Source organism: Hemicordylus capensis, chromosome 4 (assembly GCF_027244095.1).
Source record: "Hemicordylus capensis ecotype Gifberg chromosome 4, rHemCap1.1.pri, whole genome shotgun sequence".
Taxonomy (NCBI): domain Eukaryota; kingdom Metazoa; phylum Chordata; class Lepidosauria; order Squamata; family Cordylidae; genus Hemicordylus; species Hemicordylus capensis.
The window spans coordinates 286,245,313-286,268,695 of NC_069660.1; the positions used below are offsets into that span (position 1 = coordinate 286,245,313).

At 42.1% G+C, this 23,383-nt stretch overlaps 1 protein-coding gene across 10 annotated transcripts in view; it reads left to right on the top strand.

Annotated features, from left to right (window-relative positions):
• Positions 1-23,383, top strand: part of VPS13B (vacuolar protein sorting 13 homolog B) — a 714,157-nt gene that overhangs the window by 394,775 nt on the left and 295,999 nt on the right. Inside the window, exon 30 of one of the 10 annotated variants that reach the window (XM_053245162.1) lies at positions 19,145-19,424. The exons of the other annotated variants lie outside the window; for them this stretch is intronic. Within the exon in view, the coding sequence (XP_053101137.1) occupies positions 19,145-19,271 (127 nt within the window). The 3' untranslated portion in view covers positions 19,272-19,424. Of the gene's footprint in view, positions 1-19,144; positions 19,425-23,383 lie in introns of those variants that run through there. 10 annotated transcript variants of the gene reach the window in all.

Genomic DNA, 23,383 nt, shown 5'->3' on the forward strand with positions numbered 1-23,383 from the left:
CATTTTGGTTGCCCTCTTCTACACCTTTTCCAGTTCTACAATGTCCTTCTTAAGATACAGTGACCAAAGCTATACGCAGTACTCCAGATGTGGCTGCACCATAGATTTGTATAAGGGCATTATAATATTAGCATTTTTATTTTCAATTCCCTTCCTAATGATTCCTAGCATGGAATTAGCCTTTTTCACAGCTGCCGAGCACTGAGACGACACTTTCAGTGAGCTGTCCACCAAGACTGCAAGCTCTCTCTCCTGGTCAGTCATTGACAGCTCAGATCCCATCAGCGTATATTTGAAGTTGGGGTTCTTTGCCCCAATGTGCATCCCTTTACACTTGCCTACATTGAACTGCGTTTGCCATTTTGTTGCCCACTCTCCCAATTTGGAGAGATCTTTTTGGAGTTCCTCACAATCCATTGTGGATTTCACTACCCTAAATAGTTTAGTGTCATCTGCAAATTTGGCCACTTTGCTGGTCACCCCAACTTCTGGATCGTTTATGTACAGAAGTTAAAGAGCACTGGTCTCAGTACTGATCCCTGGGGGGACCCCACTTCCTACTTCCCTCCATTGTGAAAACTGTCCACTTATTCCTACTCTCTATTTCCTATCCTTCAATCAGTTACCAATCCACACGTGAACCTGTCCCCTTATTCTATGACTGCTTAGTTAACTCAAGAGCCTTTGGTGGGGAACTTTATCAGAAGCTTTTTGGAAGTCCAAGTATACTATGTCAACCAGATCACCTTTATCCACATGCCTGTTGACACTCTCAAAGAACTCCAAAAGGTTAGTGAGGCAAGACTTTCCCTTGCAGAAGCCATGCTGGTTCTCCTTCAACAAGGCCTTTTCTTCTTTATGTTTAACAATTTTGTACTTAAGTATGCTTACCATCAATTTACCCCGCACCGAAATTAAGTTGACAGGCCTATAATTTCCCGGATCCTCCCTGGATCCCTTTTTGAAAATTGGAGTCCCATTGGCTATTTTCCAGTCCTCAGGTACAGAGCCTGATTGTAGTGACAAGTTACATATTTTTGCTAGGGGATTGGCAATTTCCCATTTGAGTTCCTTCAGAACTCTTGGGCAGATGCCATCTGGCCCTGGTGATCTGTTAATTTTTAGTTTTGCAAGACAGTTTTGCAAGACAGTTTAGTTTTGCAAGACAGAAGACAGTTTAGAACATCTTTCCTTGTCACCTCAAATTGGCCCAGTTCCTCAGCCTGAGAAACTTGGAGTTGTGTGGACTGGGAGTGTCTTCTGGATACACACCAGTATGTTATTGTACAAACATCTAACATTTTTAATTCCCATACTGAAAGCTCCCTTTCATTTTTAGGAGAAGAGATACAATTATATCAAAGAAAACAGAAATTAGGTAGAAAGAAAGAAAATTATATAACTCTAGATTGAAGACAAAGATGGCAAATATTCAGAAGGAATTTGCATAGACACAACCTTCTGCCAGCTGGTTTAGCTGGACTAGTTAGGGATGTGCACGAACCTGTTTGAAGGCCCTTTTACGGGCCTCCGAACAGGTTCGAACACGGGGGGGGTTGAAGTTTGAAGCCCAGGGGTGGCACTTTAAAGGTGGGGGAGGGTGTACTTACCCCTTCCCCTGCTTTACCCCCACCAGCGCTCGTGTTCCATAAAAGCCTTTGGGGCAGCAGTGTACCTCCCTGCCGCCCCTTCCCCCTCTTCGGCCAGAAGTCCCAGGTACACATGTACCCATTACGTTCGTGCACATGCACCCGGTACTTCCGGCCAAAGAGGGGGAAGGGGCAGCAGGGAGATATACTGCTGCCCCAAAGACTTTTATGGAAAATGAGCACTGGTGGGGGGAGGGGTAAGTGCACCCTCCCCCACCCTTAAAGTGCCACCCCCCACCCCCTCAAGCCACCCCTGCCCGGTTCCATGCACATCCCTAGTACTAGTTACTTAGATGCTTTAGTATCTAGTAGATGAAATACAGGCTTCAGCAGTCTGTAATACCGAGGGAGGGGGCAGGAGGACTTGGACAGTAACCCTTGGAATGAGAATTGGTTGTTAACAAGTGGGTCCCTGTTTTAACTGCACAATCCTGAAGTGGATGGCCTTGGCTCATCTGCTATGGTAATCTGGATTAATGTGTTCTGCATGTACTTTTATTACCAGCTTTCCATGTTGTAGAATGCTTGTAGTCAGAATAGTATGTCATGCTTTCCAGGGTGTGCATCTGCGCCCCACCCTCCACATTCACAGGCATGTTCCTATCTTTATCAGTGAAATGTTGGAGGGTATGGGCATTTCCCTCTGTCTTAAATGTATGGGGAAAGGGTTTTGCCAAGCCTCTCTTGCTATTCATACCAGAGGAAAAGAGCTAAAAGGAGCCCTTTGCATAGGCCTCACTTTGGGAGAAAGTGACTGAGGTGCAGAATAGTGTGGGGAAATCCTTTGTATCAGTGATTATGCTAGGGGCTCCAAATGGAAAACATTTTGGTCAGACTTAGATCCACACATCCACTTATTATCCCTAATTTGCAGTATGCCTTGACCTTGATGACATAGGAACATAGGCAGCTGTCATATACCGAGTCAGAACATTGGTCCATCTAGCTCAGTATTGTCTACACAGACTGGCAAGCAGTGTTCCCTCTAACAGCGATTCCCAAATGTTCACTACAACTCCCATAATCCCCAAGCAAAAGCCATTGCAGCTGGGGATTCTGTGAGTTGTAGTCAACATCTGGAAATCCCGGTTAGAGGGAACACTGCTGGCAAGGGCTTCTCCAAGGTTTCAGGCAGGAGTCTCTCTCAGACCTATCAGGCTGTCAGCAGCTTCTCCAACATTGCAGGCAGGAGTCTCAGCCCTATCTTGGAGATTCCAAGGAGGGAACTTGGAACATTCTGCATGCATGCATGCAGGTGCTCTTCCCAGATTGTCCCCATCCCCTAAAGAGAATTTCTTACAGTGCTCACACATAGTCTCCCATTCAAGTGCAAGCAGGGTGAACCCTGCTTAGCAAAGGGACAACTTATTCTTGCTACCACAAGACCAGCATTCCTCTTTGTTGCATAATGTTTTATAGAATCTGTAAGTCATCTCTGAGGAGCAAGATTCCAGTTAAACTGTAATTGGAACAGAAATGAAAACATATTATTTAGAAGAGTGTCCCACTGTATTGCCATATTTTTTAATCAATTTCTAAGTTCAATCAATAGCCACTTGCACCTCATACCAGAGTTCATGATAGATCAGCGTGGTGTAGTGGTTAGAGTGCTGGACTAGGCCTGGGGAGACCTGAGTTCAAATCCCCATTCAGCCATGATACTTGCTGGGTGACTCTGGGCCAGTCACTTCTCTCTCAGCCTAACCTACTTCACAGGGTTGTTGTGAGGAGAAATTTGTACTGTATGTAGTACACCGCTCTGGGCTCCTTGGAGGAAGAGCGGGATATAAAATGTAATCATCACCATCATCTTTCAGTCTTTAATGGCTGATCAAAGGTGCTACACTTTCTTAATGATGGACCTTTTTTCTTAATCCTATACCATCCTGTTCTTTGCTGGAAATGCTTACTTTAATCTATCCTCTTATCTATACATTTTTGAAGAAGGCTTAGTGAGTTTGGAGGACATGTAGGCCGGCAACATGTTTACCTTATTTACACCCATTATTAATCTAAATCAACCTTAAAACAATATCCACATGGCATATTGCTTTCATATCAACATGGCAGTTAAATTACCTGATTTTCCTGCAACTTGTATAATTTGGCTGCAGACTTCATTGTATGAAGTTAATATAGACTTGGTTATACTGTTTCTGCTCTGCATAATGAAGGGGAAGAAAGCAATTATATAGAGCCTGATGGAAGGTAGCTAGATTTCATCATTCCCTAAGTTCTTAGATACATAGTCATACAGAGAGAATTGCTTAATGAAACTACTGCTGGAAATTAATTACTCTCATGACCACTCTACTAGGTCTCTATTCAAAAGTTCATGAAAATATGTGGAAGAGTATTGAGTTCATCCACAAATTCCTCAGAAACTATGATCTGGACATAAATACTAATCAGGATTTGGGAGGGAAGTACTTAAATAAATACCTTTACGCCAGATCTTGTGGTCCTTTAATTCCTTCTGGAAAGTTAGGATGGTAATGGCTAGGAGTTTGAGTCTTATCACATATAATTCCAAAACTATGGAATTCAATCTGTGGAGAGCTACCTTTTTATGTGAGCTTTCAAAGAGGCTGTAAAACTTCCCTCTTTCGTCAAGCCTTTGGATGAAAGGGGTTCCCCATCCCCCCATAGCTCTTTAACCTGGAATGGTTTTTATTGTTGCTTATTTTATATTATTTTATATTGTTTACAGCTGTGTATTTGATTTTTTTTTTTTTTACTGTTGTTTGTTAGTTAGAGCTGCCAAGGAAAGCAGCATAAAAGTATTTTAAATAAATAGTTTTCACCCCACTGTAATTCCAGTCTTTTCTCCAACTTCTGCAATGGAAGTCCAGACATCCATTTCTCAGTGCAGCTAGCTTTAATGAAGGTAGCTCTCCTTCAGATTACTGATTCAGTCATTACATTAAAACATAGTGGTATCAATTTTACTCATGGTAAGAATGAGTACAAGTTTTGTTCCTGAGCATGACAGTGTTTAGAAGAGTACTTTTAGCTTGAATTTAAATAAATTCCAGCTAGGCAAATAGTTCACTTTCCACAAAATGTTTCATTGTCTGTCCCTTGGGCTCTTCCTGCTGATTTCAAAACATATGTTTTTGAACAGTCATTTCAAGGATACTTTGCTGCCATATGTGTTTAAAATTGACATCTAAAAGTCTTGGTTGTGGTAAACAGTGTTACTGTAAAATAATTCAGAAAAGCTTCAGAAAGCTTACTGTTACTCTTTTTTTATTAATGGTTTGTTTGTAAATATAATTTACATTGTATTTGGTTTCTACAAATGTTTTGTTTGTTTGGAAAATATTTTCCAGTAATATTTAAAACAGATTATTTTCTTTCTTTTAATTATGGTGGAATTTTAAGTTGAATATAATGTGAAGGCTATGCTTCTGTTACTAAGAGAATCATATCCTAGTTGTAATGAGACATTTGTTAACTTCTGTATACAGCTTGTGGTTCATTCCATAAATACTTGTGGGTTCTCTGATGTCCTTCACAGGGTTTTATCTATGACAAATCTTTACCACAGCTCTTGAAGTGCTTTGAAAATGGGTTTCTTTCTTTCTTTCTTTCTTTCTTTCTTTCTTTCTTTCTTTCTTTCTTTCTTTCTTTCTTTCAATTGTTCACTAAAATATTTGCACATTTAAGCATTTAAAAATACTTCTTAGGCTCACAACTATCTGCCTTCTTAGAAAAATGTATTTCTCTTACCATGTGGAATCTTGCACTGGTGAGGCAAATGTATCAGTTTTATCAGGTGGAAACTCGTGATGATAATTTGCTACACAAGTTTAACAATGCATATCTGCATTTCTTATAAAACTATACATAATAGAGATATGAGGCAATGTGGGAGGGTCACTTTATTCTTTTTTTTGAAGATTCTCCTAAGTATTGATGCATGTATCACTCATGTTGTCCCAAAATGCAATACGTTATTTGTTGACTTGAAGTTGTGGGTATTCAGGGCACATGTTGCGTTTTAGTTACTGGTTACCAGCAGAAGAAACAATTAAGGTTAACTTGAAAAAAACCATTTTTATGGTCCCAGATTAAATTCTTAGCTTTTAGTAACTAATTTTGTAAAGAAAAACCTTCTGCATTGGCGAAAAGGAAAAATAAACACAAGGTTGTAATCCTAGTCTAGACACTAGACACATAGACACCTAGTCTATGACCAGCATGTATTTCAGTGGGACTCATGCTAGACTTTAACACAAATAACATTTTGAATAAACAAGAGATTGCATGCAGAACAGTACTATTGTAATTGGTTGTTAACAACTGGTTGGGTGCTAACTTCTGTTTTGCTGATGGAACATAGTTCAGTTGGTAGTATGGAGCTTTCCCAGCTCCTTTCTTCTTCTGCAGCCCCTGTGCTCACAGAAAATCTGCTCCTGGGAGGTTGAGGACCCTTTGGAATAGCATAGTATGAAGCACAGGAACTACAACAGAAAGGGGATGTTAAAAACAAAAACACACTCCTTGGGTGAATGAACGTGATTATCAAATTTGAATCTAAGCCAACAGCTTCAGTCCGGAATACATTTCAACTTATACAGGCTCCAAATGGCTTCATGTGCAGGATTCAAGCCAGTAAGTAGTATCATTATTTGTCCCAATCACACATGAATCATGGCATCATATTTCCCTCATAGCTTCAGCTTGAGGGAAAGTGCAGAAAAACAGATGTATCATGTCACTGTAGGCAGTAAAGACAGTCACTTAAAATATAACTTCGACTATAAGTGGAATCAGTCAATCATTAACTTAGTGCACAGAACATCTTGTAGATGATCATGTTTCTGTTTTTGTAAACATAAACCTGCATAGGGTCCCAGTGCATGTACTCAACAGCAAAATAGACATATACTGTTGTCACGCATAACAGATCTGCATGTTATTTTTCATACATCTCCTACACATGTGGTTTCCGTGTAGGGCATCTATTATATTACAAGCAACTCTTTAGTTAGCTTATTTGACAAAATAAACAGACATGATCTACTTATCAGAGCAGAAAAATGGGAAAGTAGTCTACTCACCTTCCCTGCTTGTAGACATGAAGTCCTCTTGTATTAACTTCGTGTTCATAAGTCAATAGTCTGAGAGTACTGTGCACATTTTTCAGAGGCACTTAGAAATGTCTTATAAGAATTAATTATGTTTCTACACAATTCATTGGATATTAGGAACATAGCAAAGAAACTATTTGTAGAACTACCACATCTTTTGTGATTTTGAGATCATTTGAAATTTTGACCAAGAACTATCTAAATTCTATAGAACATCACCAACTGAAGCTGGTATGTATTTCACCATCATATGCAAGCATCAGCTGACATAGCTATCAAGAGACCCATGTCAACACAAAGTAACATAGGAACTAACTTATAGTTACCTGGAAAATGAAGCAATAGTTTAGTGTTGACTGCCTTAATAGGAACAACCTCCCCACCACCCCACCATAAGAGAGAGCTAGTCTGGCAACGTGTAGAACTACAACTGGCATTAAAAAAAAAACCCATTCAAAAATGCATTTAGCATGCATTTCGTATATAATGAATACTGATGTTTAGCTGATCTAATGTGAAGCTTTGTGTTTGATTTTCGATTCACAAAAGCAACGGTGTACTTTGTGGCTTCCTAAAGTAGGATATAGGTATCTAGGAATATGTTGCTTCTTGCTGCCAAAATCTACCTCAACAATACTGTTAGAAACCATTGAATAATTTGCTGTTGCCATTTTCTCCATGTTTTAACTCTTAACATCTTACAAGTTTCGTTTCAGCATATTTCCCAGTTTTGCATGATGATGTTTGTTTCCCCCCTCTCTTTTTCCATTAAAAAATGCACTTGTAATTTGATTATACTAACAGGCATTTTTTCACTCTCTATTTGTTGTATTCAGAGACTGGCTAACATACAGACAACTCTCTGTCAACCTGCCAGGGTTTTCCATTGCAGGAAAGGGAGATCATGTGATTTTTTGTGATCTCCCCTTTTCTCTGCAACTATCTGTGCTTCCCAAAACTATATCCCTAAGGGATGGGGGACCTTTAGGCAGATAGTTTTGGAAGGCACAGTAGGCCCTCTCCCTTACACAATAGAAAACCCTGACACATTGGCAGAAGGTTAGTGAGGATGTCAGCCTGTATCTTTATATTGTGGATAGTTTCAGGTTTGCCACTAAAGCTGTAGTCCTAATCATGTCCTCATGCCAGGAGTGTGTCTCATTGAACTCGGTGAGACTGACTTCTGATGCATAGGATCAGGCTGTATACTTAAGTCCCCTTGAAATCAATGGAAATTTAAACATACCTTCCTGTGCACTAGATTACCCTCATATGCTCAAGTCCAGCCAAGGGTATATGCATATAGACCAGGTTTCCTTGTGCATATCCCTAACTGAATGGGGAATAATATGCATATCTGTGTACTTCATACATAATTCCTTTTCTGATCAAGAATCCAATTCTGCACATACATAGCCTTTTTTAAAAAGCTGAAACTCTGTGCATGCCTATCCAGAGTGGAGAGCACAGAGTTGGATACAGCATCCAACTTTCTCTTCCCTGCTAAACATCTAAGTCTGGATCGTGATCCGTTGTGGTCATAAGGAATGGGTTCTGCACCTGCGCAGGGACCTCGCAGGCTGGTTGATTAGCTCCTCATGACGCCCCCTCCCGCCTGCACGTGCTGTGCCAAGTCGTTAAAAGAGGCAGTTGGGGCATCCATTTTCCAGTTTCTCTTTGACCGCCTTAGCATTCAAACCTCATAGCTGAAGCTCCTCGGAACTAGATTTCTTGACGGACAAAATTGGTTTAGATAACGGACTTGTACAACGGACTTGGAGTTTGGCTTAACAGACTTGACTTGACTGATATTTCTGTGTGTTTACTCGGATCGGCAAACTGACTGGATTTGTGTCACAGACTGGCTCTGGCGAAGCATCATTTTCCTGTACTGGTATTTGACCTTGGATTGGAAAATTGACTGCCTTTGAATAACAGACTAGTTGTGGTAGAGAGAAGTTGCTTATCTTGTGATACAGTGGAAGTTAAAAAAAAAAGTTTAAGCAGTGTATAAAATGCCGTGCGAAACTTCCCTCGATGGACTATCACGAGGCTTGTCTAATGTGCCTAGGAGAGGAGCACAATACCACAGCCTGTAAGGTTTGTTGCTCTTTTCCCAAACAAACTAGGCAGAATAGGGCATTGTGGCTTCGGGCTGCGCTATATGATGAGGCGCTTCACCCCCCCAACGCCACGCCCTGATACTTCACCGACTTCGAAGTCGACATCGAGCGCCACAACGTCGAAGGTGCTTTCGGAATTGAGCTCTGCGGCGCCGAGGGCACAGCAGGATATCTGTGGAACTGCGCCCCAGCAGTCTAAAACCGCGTTGAAATCAGGCAAAAATGGTTTCAAGAAAGGAATACATAGGTTTCAAGAAGGATGTTTCCAGAAAGGAATACATAGAGAAGGTGGCAGCTGGGGGTTCAGAGGCACCACCTGTAAAGAAGCACCGCACCCCTTCCCCGGCGGCAGTGCAGACTTTTGAAGGCGACTCGGACGAGTCTGCCTCTTTTGCTCCCCAGAGCTCTAAGGTGTCAGTGACTCATGGTGCATGCTCGATGCTGAGGACTCCCTCCGCGTTGACAGTGGTGCAGCTGCAGACTCCTATGTTGACATCGGCAGGCCAGGACCAACCCACCCCGTCGATATCGAAGACTCCGGTATTGACTGGGAGAGTACCTCATTTGCTGTCTCCAGCTCGGACCCCAATCCAGTCTCCTGCGACCCCTAAAACACCGGACATATGGGTGCAAGAAGGAGGGCATTATACTGACCTGAGGGATCTGATGGGCTCAGCTTTGAGTACGCTGTCGGGATCGACCTTCCAAGGTTTCCTGAGTGCACGACTCGATGTCGAGGAAGAAGAGCCTGGACATCCGCCTAAGACTCCTTCTTGCTCACCTTTGCGTGCCCGGCAGTTTTTGAGTGGACAAGAACCATTGTTCCATTCTTCGACATTGATGGATCCGTCCATGCCGATTCAACCTTCGATGTCGAAGCCGGCCACAACATTGATTCAGTCTTCAGCATTGCTGCCTCCTTCGACCTCGACTCAGCCTTCGACATCTATAATGTTAGAAGTTGTAGCAGCTCAATCTTCGATGGCCATACCACGTATGGATCAGCATGCAGCTTATTTATTGCCGAGGCAGCCAGAGCATGCCTTCAGTTTTCGGCACACGTTGCCACATGACTATGCAGAGTTTTTACAGTGGAGAGCCAGGCAAACGCCTGAGCAGGTGCAGGAGCAGGTGCAGCATTATGTGTCTCAACCAGTATTGGTGTTGGAGCAACCTGTTGAACAACCGTTGGCAGCTCCGCCCCAGCTACTGTTGTCGGCTTCGCCCCAACTACTGCATTTACATGTGCAGCCACCATTGGCAGCTCCACCTCAAATACCACAACTGCATGTTCAGACGCCGTTGGTAGCAACGGCCCAGCATCCACAGATACACGTGCATCCACCTGAGAAACTTGGGGGCAAAAGGAAGTGGAAATCCATCTCTCCGCCTTCAGAACCACCGGGTGACTGTGACCTGGAGGAGGATACTTCGGCAGGTTCAGATTCTGACATCAGCAGGAGGTCTGATCCACCATCTGAAGTGCCACCAAGGCTGTCTACTTCTCCCACAGAGGAGTTAAAGGCATATCATGACCTTATACGGGATATTGCTGAGGCCTTGGGAATGGATCTGAAATCCCGGGACACTGATGTTGTAGACCCAGTATACAACATGATGGGCAAGTTTAAAACATCCCACCTGGTGGCCCTTACTATGATACATGCAATTAGTAAGGCGGCCAGATCATCATGGGAGGCCTTGCACATTTCTACTCCCACTTCAAGGCATTTAGAGAATTTATACAGAATAAGTGAGGAAGAGAATACCTACCTTTTGTGTCATCCGGCTCCTAATTCGCTGGTCGTGGACTGCGCATCAACATCTTAGGGGGGACGACATCATACAACCCCTGGGGATAAAGAGTGATGTAAAATGGATGTTATGGGTAGAAAAATCTACAGCACAGCTAGTCTAGCAATACATATTGCAAACAACACTGCGTGCATGGCGTGTTATAGTTATGGTACTCCTTGTTACAAGACTCTACATCCATGACTCGAGAGGAATTCCAGTGGAAATTTAATGAGATTTATGAAAAAACAACAGCAGTGACTAGACAACAGTTAAGCACCTTTAAACATCTGGCGGAAACAGAGTCACACACAATGGTGACAGTGGTTAGCATGCACCGCCATGCCTGGCTGCGTTTCACGTCATTGCAACAAGACATGAAGGAGAGGGTAGAGAGCCTGGCCTTAGATGGAAAAGGCCTTTTTCACGATGATACGGATTCTATTATGGAGTAGTTAAAGAAGTCAGAATTCACAGCACGTACCTTCATGACATCTTCAGGCCCATCAGGCAATTCATCAAAGGGCCGCTCTTTCTCTCGCCAAAGAACCTTCAAATATCAGGACAGGAGAGATTTCAAGAGACAATATAGACCTAACCAGTGGTCTAAAGGCTTCCGCCAAAAATGAAAAAACTATACTACCCATTCAAATAAGGACAACCTAAAGCAGAACTTTTAATGGGACTGTCCATCCACTGCACACACTGACAATATCCTTCAACCACGACACTGGCTCCTTACCACCCATGAAAGCCAGGCATGCCAGGACCCTTACCACTGGTTCTGTAGTTGCAGAAATACCATCAAACTGGCAAACCATCCCCAAGCATGGCACAATATAACATCAGATTGCTGGGTGCTAAGGATAGTTCAGACAGGCTATGCGCTGGAGTTCAAGACCAAGCCGCCATTCTCCAGTTTGACACAGCAGCTGCAGAGATACTGCAGGAGGAAGTGAAGGTGCTGTTAGAGAAGGAAGCGATTGCTCAGGTGCAGTGGCCGGACAGGCTGTCGGGTTATTATTCCCGGTATTTTCAGGTTCCAAAGAAAGATGGCGGAATCAGGGCAATAATGGACCTTTGGGGTCTCAACGATTATATCCAGACCACGAAATTCAGAATGACAACTTTACAAGCTATTCTTCCCTTCTTAGCCCGGGGAACTTGGGCGGCGACCTTAGATCTGAAGGATGCTTACTTTCATGTAGGCATCAAGGAAAATCACTGCAAATATCTCCGCTTCACAGTAGGGGATCAAATATACCAATATCAGGTTCTACCCTTTGGTCTCTCGACAGCACCACGGGTATTCACCAAGGCGGTGGCAGTGGTGGTGGCCTACCTGAGGACACAGGGGATGATGGTCTATCCGTACTTGGACGACTGGCTCCTGGTGAGCTATGACGGAGAACTGCTGTTCGAACAGATTCAACGCATGGTCCACCTACTCAAAGATCTAGGGATCAATATCAGTTGGAAAAAATTGAACCTTGTCCCCGAGAAACAGATAAATTCCATAGGTGCGGTGTTGGATTTCGAGAAGAAGAGAGCATATTTACCTCAGGAGCGCATTCAGCAAATACATTCGCTCATTCAGAGGTTTGTGCAAAACCCACAACAGCCAGCAGTGCAGATTCAGAAACTGTTGGGCCTAATGGCCTCCTGTGCCACGACAGTTCTGTACACGCGGTTGCGTATGCGCATGTTGCAGCACTGGTATTGGCGCAACTTCTGTCCCAATGTGGACAGCCAAAACATGCGCTTAGAAATTCCGCAAGTGGTTTTGAAGGGGTTGCGTTGGTGGATGGAAACCAACAATCTGACACAAGGTGTACCATTCGAACCACTAGCCCCAAGCAGCTGGGTAACGACGGATGCGTCATTGACAGGATGGGGTGCGCATTGCAACGGCCATTGTGTCCAAGGGAGATGGATGGCGGTGTTCCTAGCTTTGAAGGCATTCCAGCCACAGTTGCGAGGGTCGGTAGTTCAAATAACATTGGACAACACGACGGCAATTGCCTACATCAATCGCCAAGGGAGGACGGTCTCCATATCGTTATGCCTCCTTGCTCAAAGAATATGGAATTTGTGCGTTCGCTAAGTCATCTACCCGACTGCACTCCATATAAGAGGCATAGACAATCACTTGGCCGACAGCCTCAGCAGAATTATGGATTACAACCAGAGGCATGAGTGGGAGATAAAGACTTCATACCTCCGAAAGATTTTCAGCACCTGGGGAGTTCCCATGACGGACTTATTTGCAACGTGTGCCAACAAAAAGTGTGCAAACTATTGCTCGCGTGCAGGCATTGGACAGGGGTCCCTAGGGGATGCGTTCCAACACACATGGAGTGTGGGCCTTCTTTATCTCTTCCCACCACTGCCAATGATAGGACAGGCGTAGCGGCAGATTATTCGGGACAGAGCAAACTGCATACTACTGACACCGTGGTGGCCACGCCAACCATGGTTTGCACCGCTTCTGCAATTGTCACAAGGTACCTATCTCAGGTTCCCACAGGCGCTGGATCTGTTGCAAAGAGAACAAGGATAGGTCTTGCACCCAGAAGTTCACGCTTTAAAGATGACAGCCTGGAGGATCGCTCAATGAAGGATATCCTACTCAATAGTAGGAGGCAGTCCACATGCAGGAATTATGCAAGCAATGGAAACTCTTTACAGCCAATATGAAGAGTAGAGGAGTTAGGCCTTTACAGGCCACTTCTCAGGACGTATTGCTATACCTAACCTCCTTGAAGCTAAAGGGTTTAGCTAACGTGTCTATCAAGATACATTTGGTGGCCATTTCGGTGAGGCATGAGGGTTGGGATAGGTCGACTGTGTTCTCCCATCCGGATTGCAAGCGCTTCATGAAGGGGTTAAATAATTTATATCTGCCTGTACGATTGCCGATGGAGCAATGTAGTTTGTCCTTGGTTTTATTGGCATTGACAGAGGGGCCATTTGAGCCCTTGGTGACTATACCCCTCAGAATGATTACATTGAAGACCGCTTTCTTGCTGGCAATCACATCTGCTAAGCGGGTGGGTGAGCTAACAGCTCTCCGGGTAGATAAACCATACACTCAATTCTATCCTCACAAAGTGGTCATGCGATTGGACCTGCGTTTTCGCACTAAGATTGTGACGGACTTCCATATTAACCAAGAGGTCGTGTTACCCACCTTCTTTCAAAATGCAGAGACACCATTGGAAATAGCGCTCCATTCCTTGGATGTGAGGAGAGCCCTCTTATTTTATTTATTTATTATTTTACAAAGGACACAGAGTTTCAGGAAAACAAGGAGACTCTTTATAGGGTTCAAAGGAAAATGCAAGGGCTGCCCAATTTCTAGGCAGTGCCTGGCACATTGGTTGGTGGAGGCTATTTGCCTAGCATATAAATGTCAAGGTGTTGCCCCACCAAAGACTGTGCATGCACACTCAACTAGGGCATACGCAACATCAGTGGCCCACTTGTCTGGCATTAAGATGTTGAATATCTGCATGGCGGCCACATGGTCATCACAACTGCCGTTCATCAAACACTATGCTTTGGATTTGAGGATGGCGAAAGATGCGGATTTCAGGAGAAATGTTCTAAAAAGGGTGTTAGCATGAGCTAGGGTTTACTGCACCCACCTCCTAGAGGGAAAGCTGGCTAATCACCCATTCCTTATGATCACAACAGATTACGATCCAGTTATACAGGTTGCTTACCTGTAACTTAAGATCTGGAAGTGATCCGTTGTAGTCATAAGCCCCTCCCGACCATCCCGGCTGCAGTACTAATTGAAAGAAAGCAAAATCAAAGTTCAACTTGCGGATCGTCACTATGGGCGGATTGTGAGAAACTGGAAAATGGACGCCCCAACCTCCTCTTTTAATGACTTGGCATGGCACATGCAGGCGGGAGGGGGCATCACGAGGAGCTAATCAATCAGCCTGCGAGGTCCCTGCGCAGGCACAGAACCCATTCCTTATTACTACAATGGATCACTTCCAGATCTTAAGTTACAGGTAAGCAACCTGTATATATCACACTCTTTTGGTTCTTTAATAAATGTTTTTCACATGAAGTTATGCAGAGAGATCTTTGAAATATTCACAATTAATCCTTTGTTTCCAGATATATAAAACATGTTAAGTCCTAAAAGGAACTTAAAGGAACTTCTGTGGAAGCAGAAAAAGAAAATAGATTTTCCCCTTCTTTCCTCTTCCTTCCCCTCCATAAATTCCTTACCTGATGGGCAAAGAGAAACTTGGGGAAAGCCAGTACCATTTCCTTACAGTCCATTGCATATGGCGCCAGGCCTCCTCAGAGGCTCCTTGCCTGGCAGGTCCATGGAAACAATGGGCAAAGGGAACTTGGGGAGGCTTACCCCCCTGTCCCAGCAGCATTGTGGGGGCTTGTCCTGGGCTTATGAAATGAAAGCCGCAAGCCAAATTCACTCCCTAAATGCTAGGCATTTCAGGTCTCAAGTGCAGGATAGAGGAGCAAATTTGCACACACACCATTTGACCTCAAAAAAGTCACTGAGGCATTTGCTGCTTTCTGCTTCCAGGGATGTCCCATGCGTAGTCATCCAGTAGCGATTTTGGCAGAGCAGTATTGTGGGATAGCAAGGAGGCATTCTGGCAGAAATCCCCACATATGCACACACAATCTGGAGATGATAAATAGATTATAGGTAAAAGTTTATAGTACAGCTACCCCCCAGTTAAAATCTTAGCTGTTGACTGACTGGTTAAAGACCACTCCCAGGTGACAGCTGGGGGTGGGGCATTCAGCTTGGACTGAGAGACACAATTGCTATCCACAGTTCATTACTTTTTGAAAATTCCACTGTTGGAAGGTTTGATATTTAACTAAAGTCCGTGATTAACTGGTGTGTAATATCTGGCTGGTGGCACTTTATGCAAATATTCCTGTTATGCAGTCTTTATTTGGAAAATTTTGAAACCTATTTTCTGCATTACTATAATGCTGCAATTTTTGTAAATACATGCAGTGAACATTCTTTAACATTATTTTAAAAATCTGTTGCCCAGTTAGTTGGAACACCTTTTTTAATCAATGTAACCAATTAATCAACTAAGTGTTGTTGCCCTATACTGCAGGGTATATTGAGATCCCTTCACTGATCTCATTTTATAATTCAAAACAATACTACTTATTTTTTTATACATAAATATTCAGTTATTAGGCTACTATGGAAACTTCTTTGGAATACACAGATGGCATTAATAAGGAAGGTTATCCAAATGCCAGTGTTAATTAGGGAATGTTGCACTATCCCATCACAAAGTTGGCTTATGGTGAGCAAATCACCATTTCTGACCCTCCACCTGAAAACGGTAGAGAATAATGAAACAGTTTTGGATAGAGAAAAGGTTGATGAAGCTCAAACCAGTCCAGCAAAGGACACATGAATCAAATATAATTATTGTGTAGTGTATATCATGTTGCAAAAGCAATGAAATATATTGCTTCTAATTATTAATAGCTGCATTAAAGATAAGTTTTAAAGCACATGTGAAATATTAAACACTTAAAATATGGAAATAAACTAAACCTGCAATCATACGAGATGCAAATCCTATGACATTTTAAAAGTTCTAAGCCTTGAACCTCCTACATGACTCTCTAAATGGCCAGAAGGCAAAGCACTGTCTATCAGCCTTAGCCCCTATCAGAAACGTGGAGTTAATTCTTTAAAAACAAAAACCAGCCAAACAAAAACAAATCACAAGATCATATACAATTATATATGCAATAATATACATTTTACCATCTTTTCTTTTAATATTGTTATTCAGTATTGAAAGAAAACCCTCAAACTTCCCAGACATATAGTTTAATTACAGTGTGTTCAAAGAAAATTAATCATTGCTATATTTTAATTTGTAAATAACTGGAAGAATGTTAATCACTGGAAAAAGAAGAATTATTTAGACATGCAGATTTTGTCAGTGTTAAGCTGGATTTGAAAGGAAATAATTATACTGAGCACTTTTGTTATAAAATTAGAGGTGATTAAAGGGATAATGTTGACTTACTTTACAGATTTGTTTTAAGTCCTGAGATAACATACCTGAAGTGCTTTGAATACTCAAAAAGCACCATATAAATGCTAAGAGTTATTACTACCTTTTGATTTCTTCCCTTCAGCTTTTATTAGTCCAGTCACTCATTATAATGAGAGTTTTGGTTTTTACTTCTTTACCCACTTCTTCTGTTCTGGACAAACCTTATCGTTCATATTCTCATGGAGAATGTTAATATACAGATGTCCCTAAACATTCAAAATAATTTCCATGGTATAAGTTATAATTTTCTGTGAAGGATATTTTTCTTTAGAAAAGCAAATTGTTGTAGTGTGTTCACTTAAAATCAAAGGAATAGTCTTTATAATCCCTGCATCTTTGTATGTTTTATAGAAGTTATTTTCCTGAATTGGCTGTGATTCTAAATACATTTGCTCCAACCTGGCTTGTTTAGAGAAAGTTTTCACATACAGGTATATTTAGAATCAAATGTACAACATCTACATTATACTGAATTTTGTGTTAGCAACAAGGAGTCAAAGGGGATGTACAGAGAGAGCCCCCAATAAAGTTTGCTAGTTTTATCAAAACCCTTTGGGTGTTTCACCTGAGATGGAGCCTCAGTTTCTGTTTAGCTGAAATTTCTGTTTAGCTGAAATTTCAGTGATAGCTTTGGTGTAGGCACAGTACTGATATAAAGGAAAGCAGGCCAGAATACCAATATAGCAAGTGGTAAAACAAAATAATTCTGCTTGTAGTTCTTATTCAAAGTCAACACTTTAAAACAAGTCAATAACAGTAAGGATCCAAATATTTCTCTTACCTGATACTGTTACTTTCTTGTCAGTGCATCCTTCCTTGGTTAAGATTTGACTCATTCATTAGCACAAGCTTTCGCTAAAGACAAGACTTTGAACAAAGAGTAAATGTTAGTTTGTTGTTATAACAGAGTATTAAATTTCAGCTTTGTGAAAGGATGGTTGATTGATGCAGCTTGGCAGGAGGGTCAGGCCCCACATGGTGCTGAAGTAGGGCAAAAAAGAATAACACTTGTGACGTACCTTGAGGTAGACTTTTAAATATATTTTTTCATTATTTATGTTTATTCCATGATTACCATTTTAAAACTCTACCTACAACATGAAGTAGAATTGCATATTTGTTAGGAATCTCATTTGTATAAAATTTAGTATTGAAATATATCGTGTGTTATTTCTCGGGCAACTTTGGGATGGATGCATGGGTTTCCGCTGATAAATTAATAAGAATGTGAAAGCATGGTGAACTTGGGCTTCTTTTTTCTATAAGCAATATTTTGCATCAAATACAGGTGCACCTGTGCTTTCTATTAGTGCAGTTATGAATAGTGACCCCTCTAAATTTATTTCATCTCCATGTATTTAAGCAATGTCATTATAAATTAGAACTACTGTATATATAGATATGTGTGTAAGAGCTTTAATGTGTTTGTAGAACACAGTGCACATTGTATCTCATTTCTTAAATAATGAAATTGTGCTTAATAGAGGATTTGACTGATGACCATGTATGGGTTTGATAAACTGACACAACAGTGAAAAAGAGTTCCTGTACCATGTCAGCTTATCAAACACACTATGGACTCCATGTCTTTCATATTAAAAAATAAATATCACACAGTAAGGATGAAGCTTGTGTTTAGTGAAACTCAACCTCAGTACTTCCAGGTGAATATATACAGCACCTGATAAGGCTGAGGTATTGTACCACTAAACAAACAGAATCTGAAGCAGCCAATGAGTGCCGTGTATGACCAGATGAAAATTGCTGCAGCATCAGAAGGAGGTTGTTCGCCTCAGTTTAGCAGTAAGCCAAATATTTATGTAATGTTTGGGAAAGCCAAAACTAGTGTCCTGTTACAGACAAGCAATGTTAAATTCTGGGCTAAAATTATTTAACTCATAAAACAAATCAATAAAAATGTGTTACGTTCTTACATCTGGTTTTAGCACCGGTTATTCTTATTACTGCTAACTTCACTCCCTATTCTCTGTCTTCTTTTCTGAGTCTATTTAGAAAAATTATATTCCTCTAGTGACTTATCCAAATATATCACCAAATCTCCATTTAGAATTATGCATATGTATTGTTTGCATAGTTATCAAATCAACTTTTACAACGTGTCCTGCAGATTCGTGACTGCTTAAAACTAAATCATTATGCTGTTTAAACTTCAAAAATATTACAATGATAGATTAAAGTTTCCTTGTTAACTCTCATTTCAATTGCTTTTTTTAAGCAATTGTTTTTATTACCAAGCAGATAATATGCATTCACACATTAAAAAGTTGAAACTTTCATAAGTCTTTTTTTCTATTTTTCCCATTTAGCCTTAAAATATATTGTATAGTTGCCATACTTTACCTTTTTTCCCCACTATTGTGCCCCAGATATAGGTCTAGAAGACAACTGCTGTGGAAAACGTTCTTCTGCTTATTTGTGGTAAATTACTGTACACAGAGCTTTTTGGAACAAGGGACTACTTTTAAATGTCTGGTCACCTCACGGGATATGTAGTGCATTTCCTGCCACTAGGATGAGAGGAAGGAAGCACAAGGCCAGAACGTTTGATGTGTGGTCTACTGTAATTCTTTTCATGTGTTCAGTGGCTTTTATATGATCCATGTACAACAATCAATTCTGACCATGCTGTGGTCCATTTCATTAAAACTGACCTTCCTGAATGGGAAACAAATTCATGTTATAGTGGTGTTCACCTGCCACCCACAATATAATGAAAGGGTTATCATTTTGCCCTTAAATTTATTTCTTTATTGAGAGTTTTTAGGAAAGGCTTCCTTTTGCTTATAAATACAGTTTCCTCCCCCCACCTTTTTCTTTTTTGCATTTTTACTAAGTGTGAGGGAGCATCCAATAAATGTGTAACCAGACACTGTAGCTAATATTTTTGAGATTTGGAGGAGCCTGTAATCGTTCCTCAAAAATTTATCTGAAGTCTGTTAGCTAAGCCCTATTAGGACATTATAAAAAAGGCTGAACACATTTATGGCGCCAAAAGCAGATAGGAAGCCCCATTCCAGTGCGTCACTCCCCACCCTGCTCCACTTCAGCATCACAGTCACGGCAGTGTTCATCTGTAACTACAGCCATCACGGTGAGTGCCATTACCGTGATGGCAAGCGCTTTTGTGAGCAGCTGGTTGCCTGTGGTGATCTAGACTGCTGATCACAGAAGTGCCGGCCATAACAGTTATCCAATTTCCTTTTTCATACGAACACTGCCATAATCGTGAATGGTGTGGGGGGCAGGCAGTGTGTGAGGAGCTGGATGGAACTTTCACCCCACTTTTTGTGCTCTGTGTTCAGCATTTTTGTTTTATAATATCCAAATAGGGTTATAGGAGCTTCTTATGTCCCTGATCACAGAACAGCCACTACGTGGAGGTGGTTTGAAACTGCCAATGTAGTGATTACTGCGAACACTAAGCCATTTTGTATATGATGGCCAGACATGCAAATCAGTTCCCACTATAAGGTTTTGTTGGCTGGCAGCATGGAGATAGTGTGGGCTAGTCTGTGGTGAACTAGTGCACAAGAAATGATTTTTCATGTGGAACCACCACCATGTGGATGTAGTTTCAAGTGATCTCCTTAGTCGAGTTGTATTGTGAGAAGTTGCTTGGAAATTAGGCTTGATTTGACAACAAATTAGAGATGGTTGCATGGGAAAATAAATATGCATCATATTTTCTTTTGTATAAATAGCTCTCACAAAAGCAACTGTGGGCTTGTTTCCTTTTGTGTAATAACATTGTGTAATACTCTAAACAGTAGGATTAGTAGGCGGTTCAGATGATGTTTGTTTGTTTTATTGTTCCATTCTATACCACTTTTCATTAAAATAATTCCAGAACGGCTTACAATATAATTAAAACAAGGCACGATTAAAATACAAATTAGAAGTACAAATATTAAAGATATAAATAATACACAGGGAAACCTTGCTATTCGCGGACTCACCATCCACATTTTTGCATATCCCATTTTCATTATCCACGTATATAAAAGAGTTAAAACCCATATGTCTGTGTTTCCTAGCAGGCTGGAAGTGACCATGGAGGTCACTTCCAGCTGCCATTTTGTCTACAGGAGTCATTTTGTGGCTCATTTCTTTTTTAAAAATGCATTTTTCCTGGAATTGTTCATGTTTTTGGTGGGCATTGCGTGCTCTGGGGGCATTCCTAGACACATGCAGACCCCACGGAGCTTCGTACAGTAAACAATTTTTGCATTTTGTAACTGTTTTAAAGCTGTTTTTAGCGGTTTTTCTCGATTTTATAACCTAACCCCTCATTTCCCATAGGCATAATGTCTCATTACTTGTGGCTTAGTTACTTGCGGTAATTAGCAAGAAATGGAACCCCCACGAATAACCAAGTTTGCTTGTATCTCTATTTAAAAGTTTAAAAACCTATATAAAACAGTAACACAGAGAGCAGCAGCAGTAAAAACTATACTAATATAAAAGCCTGGGTGAAGAACCACGTTTTAACTTGTTTTCTAAAAACTGTGATGGAGGCTGAGGAGCGGAAGCCATCCGAGAGAGCATTTTCTAGCCTAAAATTCCAGGCATCCCTCAAGGAAACACCCATCTTGGTTCACTTAGTGCAGGCGCTCAGGTCCAACCCAGTCTGTGCTTTGGTGCAGCGAATGGTTGTGCATATCAGAATCCTCGGGTCTGCAGCTGGGTCATGACCATCCAGAGATGGAGACCACTCCCCTCCAATCAATGCTGTTTCATCTGCTTTCTTCCCTAGCAAGAACTTAATTTGCTTTGTTGGGTACTCAGGACTCTCCTTATGTGTTGAGGAGTCACTTAAAGGAGAAGAGCATACAAGGCCATTTTGAACTGCAAAATGATTTGCCACACCTGGTGGAGACTTACGGCCACTGCCTAAATTTTACCAAACAGGCCCACAAAAACCAGGCCTCTAGTCTCTGTTGGTGGCTGTGGGAACAGGCCTTGCTTTCTTCAAAGACAATAGTGTTAAAAACCATGTGGGCCTCTGGAAGTGAACAACCCACCCCCACTGTGGCAATGGTGGCCACACCCTCGGGGACTGCAAAGGCTAAACAATTGGGACATAGCACACTCCCAAAGTCAACCCCAGAGCCCACAGCTCATTCAGATTCAACACCGGGACTGGAGACTCAGGCTCCAATCTTCCAGTAAAGCCTTCTTAAAAAGCAAAAGTGACCTCTGCAGCCCTCAGGGTCAAGATCCAACTCTGCCCAGGCTAAAGAGCAAAAGAAACGACCAGCATCAGGCAAGCCAGCTCCACGCCCGAAAAAGAAGTCCTCCAATCCTTGGGATTCAAGTGCCACACAACTGCTCCCGGCCTCGGATTTGACAATTTAGCCAGGTCAGGTGTCCCCAAACTCAGCACACTCAGTACCGGAAGAAGTGGATTCTGTCTTTGATCCTGAGGAGTTTAAGGCAGCACTGGAGTGGGCAGCCCAGGAAGACCCAACTTCAGAACAAGAGGATGAACTCTGCACTCTGACCGCCTCTATACTCCATTCCCGCAGCATTGGGATTAAGGGACCTCTTATTCACGGTACCAAGAACAATTAGAGTGAGACTACCGAGGCAGAATTCCCAGCAGAATCCTACTGCTTTTCTGACCGCTACCAACCTGCATTCCATCCCAGGGACACGCATTGCAGGGAATATGAAGACCCCTGGGACAACTGCTACCAAGCATATTTTCGAGCCCACCTGCGCCCTTAATCCCATTTGCTTCGCACCCATACTCAAGGCCATCCAAACCTGGAGGACTGGACACTTCGAACCCGTCCTTCATTGAAACAAGCCCCTCTACTTCCACATGAACCCCAGCCTTGGAAGCAGCTACCCCAGGCCACCACAGCTGAAATACACCTGCTGAAACAGAGGCTAGCAAGTTGCCATAAGATTGACCTGCATCCCTGCCTCAAAACCCAGACCCGAACGACCAAGACTCGGCAGAGGAAGAACAACATGAGGCAGAAGAAGACGTTGAGGGTTCCCTCTCACCACAATCTGAGAGTGCATCCTTTGTCTCATCCTCCAATGGCCAGCTGGTGGACCAAAAGCTGTCCTTCCCCTCAGAGGACTACAACATCTACACAGGTTATTTATACACATGGTTTCTTCACTAGGTATCTCACTGAGCCAACAAAAGAAAACTAACTTAGTCCCCTTTTGGGCTCATAGATGCAGATGCGCATGCCCCAGTATCATTAATTCAGTCCTGCTGGACATTTCCAAGTCCTGTTGGAGCAAACCATCCATCCTACTGCAACTGACAAAGTGCCTAGAAAGCTTCTACAAAGTCCACACTATTGATGAGACTGTGAGTAGTTTCCTACAAAAACATCCCACACCAAACTCAGTGGTGATCGAGACCTCCCAGGTATCCAACAGGGTTCGTGTTGCATCATCCCCAGTGGACAGGGAAACTTGACTCATTTGGACGCAGGCTGTACTCTGTTTCAGCATTATACCTCAAGTTTGTCAACTACCAAGCATATAACACAAAATACAGTCATTTCCGGTGAGAGGCAATTGGTTCATTCATGGAATACCTTCCCAGGACAAGAAAGATGCAGCCAAAGTATACTGCAATG